At 36.2% G+C, this 14554-nt stretch overlaps 1 protein-coding gene across 1 annotated transcript in view; it reads left to right on the forward strand.

Annotated features, from left to right (window-relative positions):
• Window positions 1-553: 553 nt before the first annotated feature.
• LOC148956820 (uncharacterized) overlaps window positions 554-14554 on the forward strand; it is a 76549-nt gene continuing 62548 nt past the window's right edge. The window contains exons 1-2 of the mRNA XM_089096519.1: window positions 554-737; window positions 12874-13454. Of these exons, the coding sequence (XP_088952645.1) occupies window positions 572-737; window positions 12874-13454 (747 nt within the window). The 5' untranslated portion in view covers window positions 554-571. The remainder of the gene's footprint in view (window positions 738-12873; window positions 13455-14554) is intronic.

Here is a 14554-nt window from a genome sequence, read left to right on the forward strand (position 1 = left end):
TTTGAGCTGTGATTTGATAAAGACTGATGAAAACATTAATATTTGCGGTCAACATTGATCGCGCCGGCGGCGAGCCGCCGACATCTCACCATCTGCCATCTGTTGCTTTTTTTTACCCCGCCGTCTTCCCTCATTGGCGCGGCGCCGGGGTCTAGTGCCGACTCTATTTTGCTTCAAAATCCCTTCATCGCTCAACGCATCCTTAGTAAAGAGAATGTTTGTTCTTTTTGGTATTTCATGCTCCGAGTCCTGATATTTTCCTCTCAGAACAAATACGTTCCCTAGTCTCAAAGTATTGACCGAAATTCAATCTTCTAAAATAATTTCTCGTTTGAGATTACAAGTTTCCAAAATTCCTGCCTCGGCGCACACCTGGGATCCTATTTTGGTGCTTCATTCTGATTGGTGAATCTAAACTTTCTTCAGCCAATCAGTTTCAACAACGAGATAGAATCAGCCAATCGGTACTATTTGAAGAGAATCTGGATTGACCTTCTATAAAAATGCCTTTTGAATTTAGAAGGTGCGAATCCGTTTAAACGAAAACATAAAAACAAATTTGTGATTTTAAATGTCGTCTTTGGAGGCTTCTGAAAATAAGGATTTAATAGAATGTGAATCAAAGAATTTTTCGTCGGCTGACTTTGAGGACAATAGCGGCCCAGGATATATTGGTTCTTGCCTTCATTCGTCAGAAAATAGTGCATTTGAAGCAGTTCAACCATTGAACAAAAATAGTAAGATAAAACGTCTGGCACCACTAGAGTTATAGAAATTGATTTCTTATACCACACTATCTTTTTAATTACAAAGCAGATGAAAACATAGAACCTGCTTTTATACCCATATATATGTTTAAATTATGCAAAATTCTTCTTCATATAAGAAAAAAAAAAATTATTCTATTTGTTTTAGTGTAGCTAAGAAACACCCAGTGAACTCATTCATTTGTAAAACAAAGAACCACGCTATGACGTTCTAGAAAATTGTAATCTCCACTTTAAAGTAAAAATTAAATGAAATCACTGTCCAGTGACCCCCAATAAATTTGATCAAAATTTTGAGAAGCTACTTTTTTGAAAATAGTCGAAAGCTCAGATAAATTTGTTTCCTGTAAGAATATAATCCAGGGATAAGGGCTGTAAATAATAAGAATATTCAACTGTTCACAGATGGTAAAAAAATGGCTCAAGTCCCATCCTGGTTTTCCGTTCGGTTCAACAAATTCAGGGATGGTTTTATGGGCAAGAAGGACCGTAGATTTTGTGGAGAAGGAGGGGAGATGTTTTGGTCCTCAAAACAGGAAAATTTATCCATGTCTAATCTAAATGAAACATGCAGCGATGATTATTTGAACAAGAGGAATGTATGCTACACAAAAAAGGGGCATGGGCACTCCAAAAAACGGGTCTAAAGCAGGCCGAAACGTTTTTCTGATTGGCTAAAAACAAATATTCTTAAATTTTGAGACTAAGGAAGCCCAAATACAGAAATAAAATGACGAAACATTTATTCTCTACAAATGGGTTCCACAAGGTTTAAAATTTATATTTTCTGAACTAAATCTTAAAACTCCAATTCTCTTACTAAGGGAGCTCTAGTGTACAAAACAGTTTTAATTTGGGCATGAGTACTACAGAAATGGGGCCCAAAAAAATCCAAATATAATTAAAAAATTCATTTACAAAACATAATTTGTATTTGAAACAGTTTCTTTGTAATATAAAATAATAATAAAAAAAATAATATTCTGTTTCTTTTAAACACACTGTTTTCAAACATTTCGGGGAAAAAAAAGCCTAAGTAAGAAGCGACTGGGGCCAATAGTGACCGAAACTCTATAAAATGAACTCTGATAACCTTTAAGACGTCAAAAGAACTGCAGTTTTATTCTGTTTCCATATATATACGATTCATTAAGTTTAATACTAGCCATCATAAACTACGCGCCTGAGAAAGTGTACCTGCTTCCAAAAGAAGGGAACCCCCTCTCCCCCCACCAAAAAAGTGATAAATTTCAAATGGTCCTATTGAAGGCCACACCATTAGATTCAGAATATCTTAAAACCATACTATTAATGTTTAAAGCTCCTTTCAACGAAAATGCGGAATTTTGCATTTTTTCCCTTGTGGCGTTTCATACCTTTTAGTGGCCTCAAATTACGATCCCTCTTGTATGCAATATTTTGACGCATTTAAGTATATGTATGCAATATTCTTAAACATCAAGAAACTATATTGTTGAGGTCGCGATGACTTCAACCACGTAAGAAGCTTTTTTTGTATTTACAATTGTTCTTGTGCACAATTTAACAGCTGCAAATTGGAGAGTCATCATATCATGGTTAGGCAATCCTGGTAAGGCCTGTGTATGATTCAAAAGCGAACAAAATTTAAATTAGAAAAAAAACAAAACAAAAAACAAGTTTTTTAACTGAAGGTCAGGAGCAACTTTAAAACTTAAAACGAACAGAAATAATTTAGTATATGAAGAGGACTGCCCCCTTCTAAGCCCCTCACTCTTTACGCTAAATTTTGACTTTTCGTCCTAAGTAATTGAGAACAACTGTTGAATTGGAATAAGAAGTATTTGTAAGTATTTTAAACTTAAGCGTAAAGAGCAAAGGAATGATTTAGGCCCCGCTCATGTACGTAATTGGAATGAGAATGAGAATTGGAATGATAAGTATTTGTAAGTATTTTAAACTTAAGCGTAAAGAGCAAAGGAATAATGAGGACACCTCTCATATACAGAATGATTTTTTTCGTATTAAATTTTAATGTTACTTCTTAGTTTCAGTTTAAAAAAATCTGTAATTTTATTTACAGACCACAGACCTTCATTTTAGTCAAATGAATGTTTTACTTAAATGATAAAATTTAATAAAGATTTATACATTACATAAAAGTTATACTATCCAAGTTGTATTTTATTCCTGACCATTGTTTGTAGACTGTATTCTGTGTTGCTATGGCCCGCAGGCTTTTTGCAAAAAATCCTATATTATATAAAGAAGTATGCCAAAGAGAAAGACAAGCAGTGGCGTAGCTAGAATGGGTGCCACCCGTAGTATGATACATGAGAGTGCAACAATTATTTACAAAAATATTAAAATACTGCAAATGATTGGACTACGTCCATGATGCATGGGGATGAAAATAATTAATACTGTGACCCTCATGTTTCTGACTCACTGTGTGTGCTTATCAGTTCCAGAGATATTTCAAATGCTCTTTTTTGAGAACCTGAACTGGAAAAACATGATGTTTTGATTTAGTTTTACTTCCCCTCTCAACATGTCTTGCAATTTTTAAACTTAATACCCTTAGACGCTCCCGAGGTATTGCAGATACAGTCTTTAACAATCTGGATGCGTAAAGTGTTTTTTAATTAATTCAAAATTCTCTGGAAGTTTCATCTTGCTACCATTAGCCTCGCCTAAGATATTGCAGATATCCAATTCAAACAACCTGGATGCATTCAGACTTCTTAGGACCCTTAGGTGTTACGTAGATATTGTAGATACGCCGTTTCGACAATCTGGGTGCCAATAGTGTTTTTGGATTTAGTTCAACATGTCCCTCAACATTTCCCGAAATTTCCACCTGAATAATCTGAGCTGTTTTTGAGATGTTGCAGATACCCCCTTATGACAATCTGGATGCACATCGTATGTCTTGTTTTAGTTCATAAGGGTATGAACGTTTCAACTTACCATACCTAGCCGTTTCTGAGATATTGTTGATACCCTTTTTGAAGACCTGGATGCACATAATCTTATTTTGTGTAGTTCAACTTCCCCTTTACATTTACTTTAAATTTTAACTTTGATTTGCTTCAAAATACACTTTACAATTCCCCGAAAGTTTCAACTTAATACCCTTAGCTGTTCCTGAGACATTGCAAATGCACCATTTTGAAAATAAGGGCACACATAATGTCTGTTGATTTAGCTCAATATCCCCCTCTAAAAGCCCTAGAAGTGTCAACTTAATACCCTTAGCCGTTCCAGGAATTCTGCAGATACGATTTTTTTGACATCTTGGATGAACATAGTGTCTTTTGGTTAGTTTTACAACTCCTTTCAACATACCCTGAGAGTTACAACTTAATAGCCTTAGCCGTTCCTCAAGTGTCACAAGTACGCTCTTTTGACAGCTTAGATACACATAGTGTCTTTTGATTAGTTCAACATCCCCCAAGCATATCCAAAGAGTTTCAATTTTATACCTTTAGCCTTTCTTGAGATATTGCAGATACACCGTTTTGTCAACCTGGATTTAAATATTATTTTTGATTAGTTCAACATCCCCCATTATATCCAAAGAAATCTTGTACTTTAGCCATTCCTGAGATATTGCAGTTACGCTCTTTTCACATCCTGAATGCAAACGGTGTTTTTTGATTAATTTACGATCCCTTGAAAGTTTTAAAATACAATCCTCGGCAGTCTCTGAGATTTGCATGTCCACCCTTTTGACAACGGACATTCACATAGTGTTTTAAAACTTTCTATAAAGCCTATAGGTAAACAATGACAGCTTGCATAATTTACCACCACAGCTGTAATTACGTACGGCTCTGGGAGGGGGGTGAGAGTCTTGTTATCCAGAGGTATAGTTATTACACCTATAAACTATGTTTAACTAAATGCTTGTATAAAAAATTGCTTGGATTTTTATGGGGGTTAAGGGGAAGTCTCAAGGTCAGAAGGGCGCGGGGGAGGGATGTCGGCCCCATTATAACTTTTTACCCTTGAAAAGGCCAATAGAAACTTCAGCTTTTAATGGAATGCACCCTCTTTGAAGTTTCTACGACAACTCCTTCCATGTGAAATGGTCATGGGGGGAAAGTATACAACTAAATAAAACATTAAAGCCAAAAGGCTCTTTATTTTGGCAAAATTATTGTGCTGCCTATAGCCAGGGAGCCACATGAGAGAAATGTAGATATTTAATGTTTTGGCTGATCAGCAAGCAGCAGAAGTTTGAGAATGTAATCTGATGTAATCAATCATGCTGAATATGAAAATCAATGTTATATAGTCGACAAATGCGTGCTACATCCCCATTTCTTCAAATTACCCGAAATTTGATTTCAATTGACACAAATTTCCTCAAAACTAATAGAAAAAATTGCAAGCTGCTCAATTATTAGTCAAATTAAAGTAAATTAATTATAGCGTTTGGGGAGAATTTTTGATCCACCTTGACAACTTGCTTGCATAAGGTGTATTTATTCTTAATTGACTAGGTAGGAAATTAATCGTCCTAAGAAATGAGTGATCTAGAAACTATATGACCCGTTTCATTTTTTAACTATTAGTGAAGACGCGGAGTGACACAATTTTTTGCTTGGGTAACCGTAGTCAATTATCGAGCACGAATACGCTTTCTTGGTGGATCTCTGTAACTTAGCTGAATAGAAAAAGTCTGTCAAAACATTATAATCTATGCACAAATATACTACTGCTACTTAAATGGAGCCTGATGCAAGAGATATAATTACTGACGGCAAGTTTTACGTGTGATACTTATGAAAAAAAATAGAACTTTCAGAAATGGAATTTCCAAAAAAGAAATAGAAAACCTTCCCTGTCACCTTCAAATCTTATTCAACCAGAAAAGTTTAGTAAGATTTAGCTAAAGCGAAACTTGCAAGTGACAGCAAACTTCGGAAATCTCATTTGTTCGTCATTTAATCATAAGGATCCCCTTTCAGACTTTTTTGCGATCTGGATTATTTGTAGAGCGTTGCTAATGCCGCTAATGTGTAAAATGACTCAGCAAAAAAACAACCATATTTTGGTTTGAAAAATCTTTCTCAGCTTGCATATGACAATTTATTTACTTAAAGTTAGATCCTCCTGTGCCTGAGGGTGCATAGGGCAGCACCGGTTGACTTCCAACTTGGCCGATCTTGTGCCAAAGACCAAAGTTCATTCAGCGTAGTTCGAAGACTCGTCGCCTCTTTCTCCCGGGATCAACCAAGTGTGTTGTGTTGTCTTCCGCTCCTTCGAATGCCGGTTAGGGTCCAACACAATACACCGTGTGGGAGGCACCCTTCACCCATGCGGGTCATATGCTCCCAGTATTTCCGTCTTGTCATTCTGATCTTGACAGTCACCATTGGTGGTTCGGTATCTGCCTTTATCTCGGCATTCGTTACTCTGTCGGCGCAATGTATCGCAAGGATTCTAAGTAGGCAATTGTTGAAGAACCCAGCAGTATTGGAAGAAAATATTAAGACTTAAGAAAACTCTTAGATATCTAGGACTGAGTTTCCACCGTTGGCACATGCGACCAGGCTGTATATGAAATTGTACATGCTGTGAGAGCAAAAAAAACGGCAGCATATTCTAACGTTTCCCTCAAAATGGGTGGTCTCAATGTTTTTGATTTTTATGGGTGCGATTGACTATATAATGATGTGCTCTGGTTTAGAAGAGCTGATTTACGAGGCTGGAATTCCACAAGAAGAAGCCACAAAGAAAGTGATGAGTGGAAAACCGTGTTGTAAAGCCCTTGCTGCTCATGCCATAGTTCTTGACGCTATATCTTTTCTATACTGGGAAGCTTTTGAAGATTTTTGCATCGAATCAACTGATTTGTCGTGTATGACTATTTTCGATGAAATTGAAGGCTTACTACAGAACTTGAAAATGCCAAAAAAGGATACTCCCATTGATGAGAACATTCAGTGTCTTAAGTAAAAACTTGCCACGTCATCCCCCTGATTGGAAATGTTTGAGAATTCCTGTATATGCTCAAAAACCCACAAGTCTTGAAATCTATAAATACGAGATACCCTCAGTGTACATCCGAGATTCTGCAATGGACTTTTTAAAGTGAAGAAGCGAGATGCCAAATTCAATTGTATATCCGCTGATCATGCGATAGAATCTACTGTTGCTGTGGATGCAAAGACAAAGGGTGGAAGGATAGGGATTACCATGAATGAGTTGGGACTTGTAAAGTGGACTTTAACTCTTCCTTTTTGTGCCTCAGTCTCATCTAAATTCAGCGTATGCTATGTATTGTGCCTCAAAGTGGGTTTGACACCGCTCATCACGAAGATCACCCTTCCTGAAACAGTACAAAGTATTTGTTAATGTGAAGTCTGTTCTGGAATCCAGGCTCAACCCCTTTTCGATATAATAATGCAGATTTGCTCATTATTATTACTCTTGACACACAAGGTAAGGAGAACGCTGATAGTCTTTTCAATTCGCAAGGTATTGTAAACAGAGGACTTGAGTTACAGAGATAAAGCAGTCTTTAGCGAAGTGAAGGTTATGAGTAATAAGCCGGTGAAACAAAAAAAAAAAAGACTTTTAGTGCTGTGAACAGTTTCATCAGTGCTGTACTTCAAGCTGTCAAAAAGGTTTTGGTGAGTGTTGACAGTTTTAGCGAAGCAGGGCTTTGCCATTTGTAAAATTTTGTTCCATGAGCTTCTCCTATATGCATCTTCTATATTTGAGAAAAGTGCCATTTTTCGGAAGATTGTAGTTTGGTCAAGAACCAAATCAGCTCTTCTGGAGTATCTGGAAACAAAAGGTAATTTGAATGATTGACATGTTACCATGGAGATTATTAGGGAATTGACTCAATTAAGGGTAGTAGACTTAATGCTTTACCTCAAAAGCCATTGAGGGCTCAGAAACCAATGAGAGTCACGCAAAACACACGTCTTTACTCTTGTGTCTTTTAACGGTAACTTTAAAAAACTGCAAGTCCTTGTAGGTAAATATGATGGAATATTTGGATATTGCTACACAGAAGGCTATATGAAGTGCTTGACGGACAGGGTGGCTGCCTCGAGCACAAATATCTCCTTACAGCATTTCCAGGTAGGCACTCAAAACTAGATGATTGGAACTCGATGCTATCAAATTCCAAGGAAAAAGAAAAATGATTAAACTTTCATTTGACGAATTTGAAGACTTAATTCTTGTGCTGCAAGCAGCTTTAAGTTTCTAAGGCTTTCAAGTCTTAGAAACATAGGAACCACCTTCTGAAGAAACCACCTTTCTGAAGGCTTTCAAGACTGGAAGAAAACAGTAATGTTCAGCAGAAGTGGAAGTATTGATACTGGGTTTGAAAAACGTTTGATTTGTACCAGAAAGAGGTGGACACTAGAGTTGTGGTGAACACGGACTGCTAAAAGAGGGGTATCAGTATTGTATATGTTGATGCGAATAACACAGCCATTGTTGTCCTTTTGCTTTATCATTATAAGCTATTCCTTGGATACGACTCAAATTCTGAAAAACAGAATGCTTATGTCCGATACTATTAATATTCAGTTTTTTCTACTAGGGAAATGCTCTAGTTGCTCGTCGGTTTTGATAAAATTTAAATGTCAGGTCATATGAACAAGATTACTAACTTGATCGCCATTGTGTAAGGGTACAGGCTGGCCCTGGTATATCGTCAAATCCTTCTTCTGTTTCTGAGCCATTGGACCTAGGGCTTTAATTACCCATCCCAACTGCCTTATAAGCGAGTCAAATCAGTCTAAAGTTTAGCAAAAAAAGTCCTCAAGAATAGTATGAGCCACAGCTTTCGATTTTGCTTCTTTTCATTGGACGCTAGAGTAAAAATATTGCATTAAAACCTAGGTAGATATGAACGAATGGAACGAATGGAAGATTAAACAAAATTTGCGTTTTAGCTCGACGGAGCTGTGCTTAAAACGGTGTTATTTTTGTATTTTTCAATATTTGAGCCCTTGGATTTTGGCCTTTGAATCTCCAAACGGAAATGCCTTGTCAGCAAGTCGAGTAAGTCTAAAGACCAATAGATAAAGTTCTCGAGAATAGCTTAAGTCTCAGTTTTGGAATTAGCCATTGGTGATAGAGTCTTAGGGCAATGTTTATAAGAAATACCTTATGAGCTAGCCTTTCAGCCGAAAGGGGGGAGGGTAAACACCTGCTTAAACCTCACTAATAACCATCTGTTAAATGGCAGAATAACAATGAAATTTTTGTCCGATGACAGATAAAACAAATGGTTCTTTGTCATATGACGATTAAAAACGATGTTGCTTTTTCGATGATAATAAAAATCAATGATCATTTGTTTAATGCCAAACACAAACGATGACATTCTATCCGATGACAAGAAAACACAATAACAGTTTATCCTTGAACAAGAAAAAGTAATGATAGTTTATTCGATGAGTAGAAAAGACAACGAGAGTTTATCCGATGAAAAGGAGAATAATGAGAGTTAGTTGGATGGCAGAAAAACCCAATGACACGTTGCCCTTTGACCGTCTTGGTAATAACAGAAAAAAAAACCTAACCAAATTATTTTATGATAAATTGTCTGGACACGATTTAAACAATTGCTTCTCAGGGGAAAGATATCTTCGAGCGAGATCAGTCAATCGACTTTAGATCCTTAACAGATACAATACACAAATGTCACTCAATTCAAAGCTTTATGCTAAGACCCTTAAAAATTCTAAAATCTCAGGTCTTTTAAAAGATAGAACAAGTGATAGACATAATTTTTACACTTTGAAAACTCAAAGCCTTTACATCTTGAGAGGTTTACTAAATTTAACATTTTCACAATTCTAACGCTTTATTTTTTTTTGTATTTCAACAGTAAAATGTCTTCACACTTCACTGAATCTTCACTTTTTTCCAAATTCCAAAATTTTCAAACCAACTTACTAGTTGACAATTCAAAGCTCCTGAATTTAATATTCAGGTTGTCACAAATCTAAGACTTTTTGTATATGGCCCAAACAATGCCTAAACACTGTCAAGAATGTCAACTTTTTCCCGAGTTTTATAGCTTTTAGATTTAATCTGGAAAATTTGACTGCTGAAACCCTGCAAATTTCAAGAATCATTAAATTGTTTTCAAAATTTGTACATAGTTCTATAATACTCAGGCCTAATTTTTGCAGTTTGACCACCCGAAGCCATCATATTCCAAGAATTTGAATAAAGTTCATATTTTCACACTTCTGAGCGTTTAAATTTCCATATCATAGGCAGAGCAATAGCGCTGCCAAAGTAAAGAACGATGTTGGTGCAATGCATTATTTATTTATTATTTTTTTTGGTTTCCATACCAGGTCACTTCGTATCGAAGCAGTTGTCATAGAAACTTCGAAAAGGACTCATTCGATTGGAACTTGGTTTGGCTTGTGCCCTTTTTAATAGTCAAAAGTGATCGGAAGGCAACCAAAAACCCTTCCACGTCCAGCATTTCCCCAAACACATCCAATTAAAATTTTTAGATAGCCATTTTGTTCAGCGTAGTGGCTTTCCACATAAAAATTATGATTTTGAGGAGAACACTCCCCCACAGTCCTCATGGCAAAGGTTGTGAGTTATGCCCTGGGCGCACACAAGATACTTATAGAAAGTATTGTCGTAGAAACTTCAAAAAATGCTCATTTGATTGGAAATTAAAAGGGCTAGTGCCCTTTTTAATAGTCGGAAGTAATTGGAGGGCAACTAACCCCCCTCTCTCGCCCACCTTTTCCCGAAAAACATCCAATCAAAAATTTGAGATAGCCGTTGTGTTGAACGTAGTTGAAAGTTCCGGAAATTTGGTATTTGAGGCTGACACCCCCCACAACCCTCAGGGCAAGGGTTGTAAGTTATGCACTTGGGGCATATAAGGTTTTTTATAGAAAGCGTTGTCGCAGAAACTTCAAAATGGCTCATTTGATTGGAAATTGAAATGGCTAATGCCCTTTTTAACAGCCGAAAGTGATTGAAAGATAACTAACACCCCTTCCACCATTTATCCAAACACATCCAATCAAAATTTTGAGAAAGCCATTTTGTTCAAAGTAGTTGAAAGGTCCAGAAATTATTTATAAGAGGATGACACTCCCCCCACAGCCCCCAAGGTTAGGGTTGTAAGTTATGCCCTGGGAGCATATAAGGTTTTTATTGAAAGCTTTGTCGTAGAAACTTGAAAAGGCTCATTCGATTGGAAATTCAATGGGCTAGTGCCCTTTTAAATAGTCGAAAGTGATTGGAGGGCAACTAGCCCCACTCTTACACCAACCATTTCCCCAAACACATCCAATCGAAATTTTTAAATAGCCATTTTGTTTGACGTAGCTAAAAGTTTCAGAAATAAGGTCTTTGAGGCTGATAACCCCTCAGAGCTCTCAGGGCAAGGGTCGTAAGTTATGTCCTGGGGGCATATAAGGTTTTTAAAGATAGTGATGTTGTAGAAACTTCAAAAAGTGCTCATTCGATTGGAAATTAGAAGGGCTTGTGCCTTTTTTAATAGTCGAAAGTGATTGGAGTATAACTAACACCCCTCTCACACCCACCATTTCCCCAAACACATCCAATCAAAATTTTGAGATAGCAATTTTCTTCAATGTACTTGAAAGTTCTGGAAATTAGATCTTTAAGGTTGACCATCCCGCCCTCCATCCAGCCCTCACGGCAAGGGTTGTAAGTTATGCCCTGGGGGCATATAAGGATTTTATTGAAAGCGTTGTTGTAGAAATTTCAAAAAGGCTCATTCGATTGCAAATTCAAAGGACTAGTGCCTTTTTTAAATCTCATGCCCACCATTTACCCAAACACATCCAATCAAAATTTTTAGATAACCATTTTGTTTAACGTAGTTGAAAGTTCTGGAAATTAGTTCTTTGAGGATGACAGCCCCCTCATATCCCTCAGGGCAAGGACTGTAATTTATGCCCTGGAGGCATACAAGGTTTTTATAGGAAGCGTTGTCGTAGAAACTCAAAAAGGGCTCAATCGATTGGAAATTGAAAGGGCTAGTGGCCTTTTTAGTATTCGAAAGTAATTGGAAGGTTTGAGATTTTTATAGTAAAGATCGATGTAGGTACAAATGTACAATGCATTATTATTTTTTTCTTTTTTTATTTGTTTAGACCAGGGTACTTTGGATCGAAGAAGTTGTCTTAGGAACTTCAAAAAGGGCTCATTCGATTGAAAATAGAAAGAGCTAATGCCCTTTTTAATAGTCAAAAGTGATTGGAGGGCAACTAGTCCCCCTCTCATTTCCCAATTATGTTTAAAAACTAAATGCTGCCTTAAGATCAAATCAAAATGCACTGTGGTAATGCTAATTCCCAATAAGGCATCTCAGCAGTATCTAAAAAACGACTGAGGGTATTATGTTCAAATTTTCGGGTCTACTTCTGCTCTTATAATTTAACCAAATCAAAATAGTGTAAGTGTATCCAAGCTATCAAAGAAAGTAAACAGATTTTTTTGCGAATGGTATCAAGTATTCTATTTCAGATCAACTAGAGGAGGTATGAAACTAAATTAAACACTAATATTTGTATCCAGATTTTTAAAACGGTATATATTGTTAAAAATTGCTGAAAAATGTTTCTCCAGCATACTAATAGTAAGCCAAACTATAAAGTTGTTAAAAAACGAAAAGTTTTAAAGTATTATTTTCTTTTTCCCTGAAAAGACTATGTCAATATAAAGCGAACAGAAATTCAATAAAAAAACTTTTTCCACAAAAGTTTTTCAAAGAAAAGTAAAACATAATTTGCCAAGGCCAGAACATAATTTGCACTTTACTGAAAAAATATAAATGTTTTTTACTTTTATAATTTTAATAAATCAGATAATATTAACATTTCGATTACTAAATATCAGTATATTTATACTAAACAGACAATGCACATTTATTTGTATTTTTTTCAGTAAATTTCAATTTATGTTCTGGCCTTCTGAAGGCATATTCAAATATAAAATTCAGGTTCAGTACATAGCTTATTTCTTTTAGGATGTGTACATGATGCCTGAAGAGCTTAAATTCCTTTGAAGTACAACATGAAATGTTACCCTTCTACTTGAATAAAATCCAATTAGTTAAAACACGTTTCTATTTCAGGCCACTCAAGGCATCGTTCACCCTCAAGCACCGACAAAAAATTTACTCAACAAGACATAGAAAATAATTTCCCTTTAAATCTCAGCACTAAGACGCCTAGTAAAAGGGTTTCAATTTGGTCACCTGCCTCAATGTGTGAAGAAGACTCCATAAGCATCAAAGAGTGTCATGATGATTTAGAGCTAGGAGAAACGGGCAGACTGACAACAAGTTCCAGCTATCAGTTGCCACAACTAGGCCCTTTTGCTTCACTTTATAGCCCATTTTCATCTGAGTTTTACCGACTATCTCAACAGCTTTTATACCCTATGTTATTTCGTCCATTTGACCCATTTTCGAGATTAAGAATACAACTAAGTGCTGCTGGAAATCATGTGACATTTACTTCAAGGCTTCCAGACAACTCACAAAGTGATTTACGATGCAATGTTTGTGATCTAGTACTTCCATCGGGGGCAGACTTTGAAGGGCATATGAAAAAATCCCATGAAGATGTGCTAGCAACTTTTGCCAGATCTTTTTCAGATAGCATATCAAATGACAATCCAATAGGATCTTCATCCACTGAACGAACATTCTCTGTAAGTTGTTTATTGTGTTTGATGTTATTGATTGTAATTGAAGTTGTTATGATGTTATTGATTGTTTAAAAAACAGAGTTGTGAGAAAGTCAAACTTTAGTGTAAAGAGCGAGGCGTTGAGGAGGGGACAGCCCCTTTCATATACGGAATAATTTCTGTTCGTTTTAAGTTTTAACGTCGTTCCTTACTTTCAGTTAAAAAAAAATTATTTTAATTTTTGAACGTTTTTGAATTAATGCAGGTTTTGATTTTCACTCACCATACATGAATAATTAAACAAAATTTGCATATTAATTTTACTTTTATTTGGTTGAATGGCTTTCTCGAAACTTGTTTAATTACGAGTTGATTTTGCGTTGAAGTTATCAAGTATTTTGGGCAATAGGTTGCATCAAGACTGGGCTGGGTAATTGTAGAAAAAAAAAACCAAGACAGATAGTCCAAGTAATTGAGAGGCAAATGTTTAAATAGCTGGGGCACGGGTAAATGGCAGGAGTATGAATGACTCTCTTATTGGACACATACTTGTCAGGTTAGTTTTTGGAAAGGCATGCCTGCCTAGAGTCTTAGGCATGAATTGATTTTTACGAACGTTATACGAGCGTTTTTATTAGTAATAAATATACGTAACTTACGTAACGAGCTTCTATATTCATAGATTTTTAATAGGTATATTAGAGGGTTTGCCCCCAAGTCAGTACTTGGGGGCTAAAGTTCGAATTTTGTTCCAATTCTTTAAAAATGACCCCTAAATGACAAAGGCCGTTAATTAGAATAAATAGCTCATATGAAAGTACTAAGAAATCTTTGGCTTAAAGAGCGAGGTATTGACTAGGGGGTGAACCCAATCATATACATAATATTTTCTGTTCGTCTTAAGTTTTGATGTTACTCCTTACTTTCAGCTGAAAAACTTGTTTTTTTTTAATTTAATTTCTGATCTTTTTCTTTAATAATGCTGGGAAATCCGGCGTCCCCTTCATAGCAATAACCCCTCCCCCATGAAAAAGTCTTTCATAGAAAGATACTTCCATATAACCCCCGACCCACCCCCCCCCACCTACCAGAAAAATCCCTCCTGAAAACGTCTGTATACTTAC

Source organism: Artemia sp. Qi Xiang Cuo, chromosome 1 (genome assembly GCF_049724085.1).
Source record: "Artemia sp. Qi Xiang Cuo chromosome 1, ASM4972408v1, whole genome shotgun sequence".
NCBI lineage: Eukaryota > Metazoa > Arthropoda > Branchiopoda > Anostraca > Artemiidae > Artemia > Artemia sp. Qi Xiang Cuo.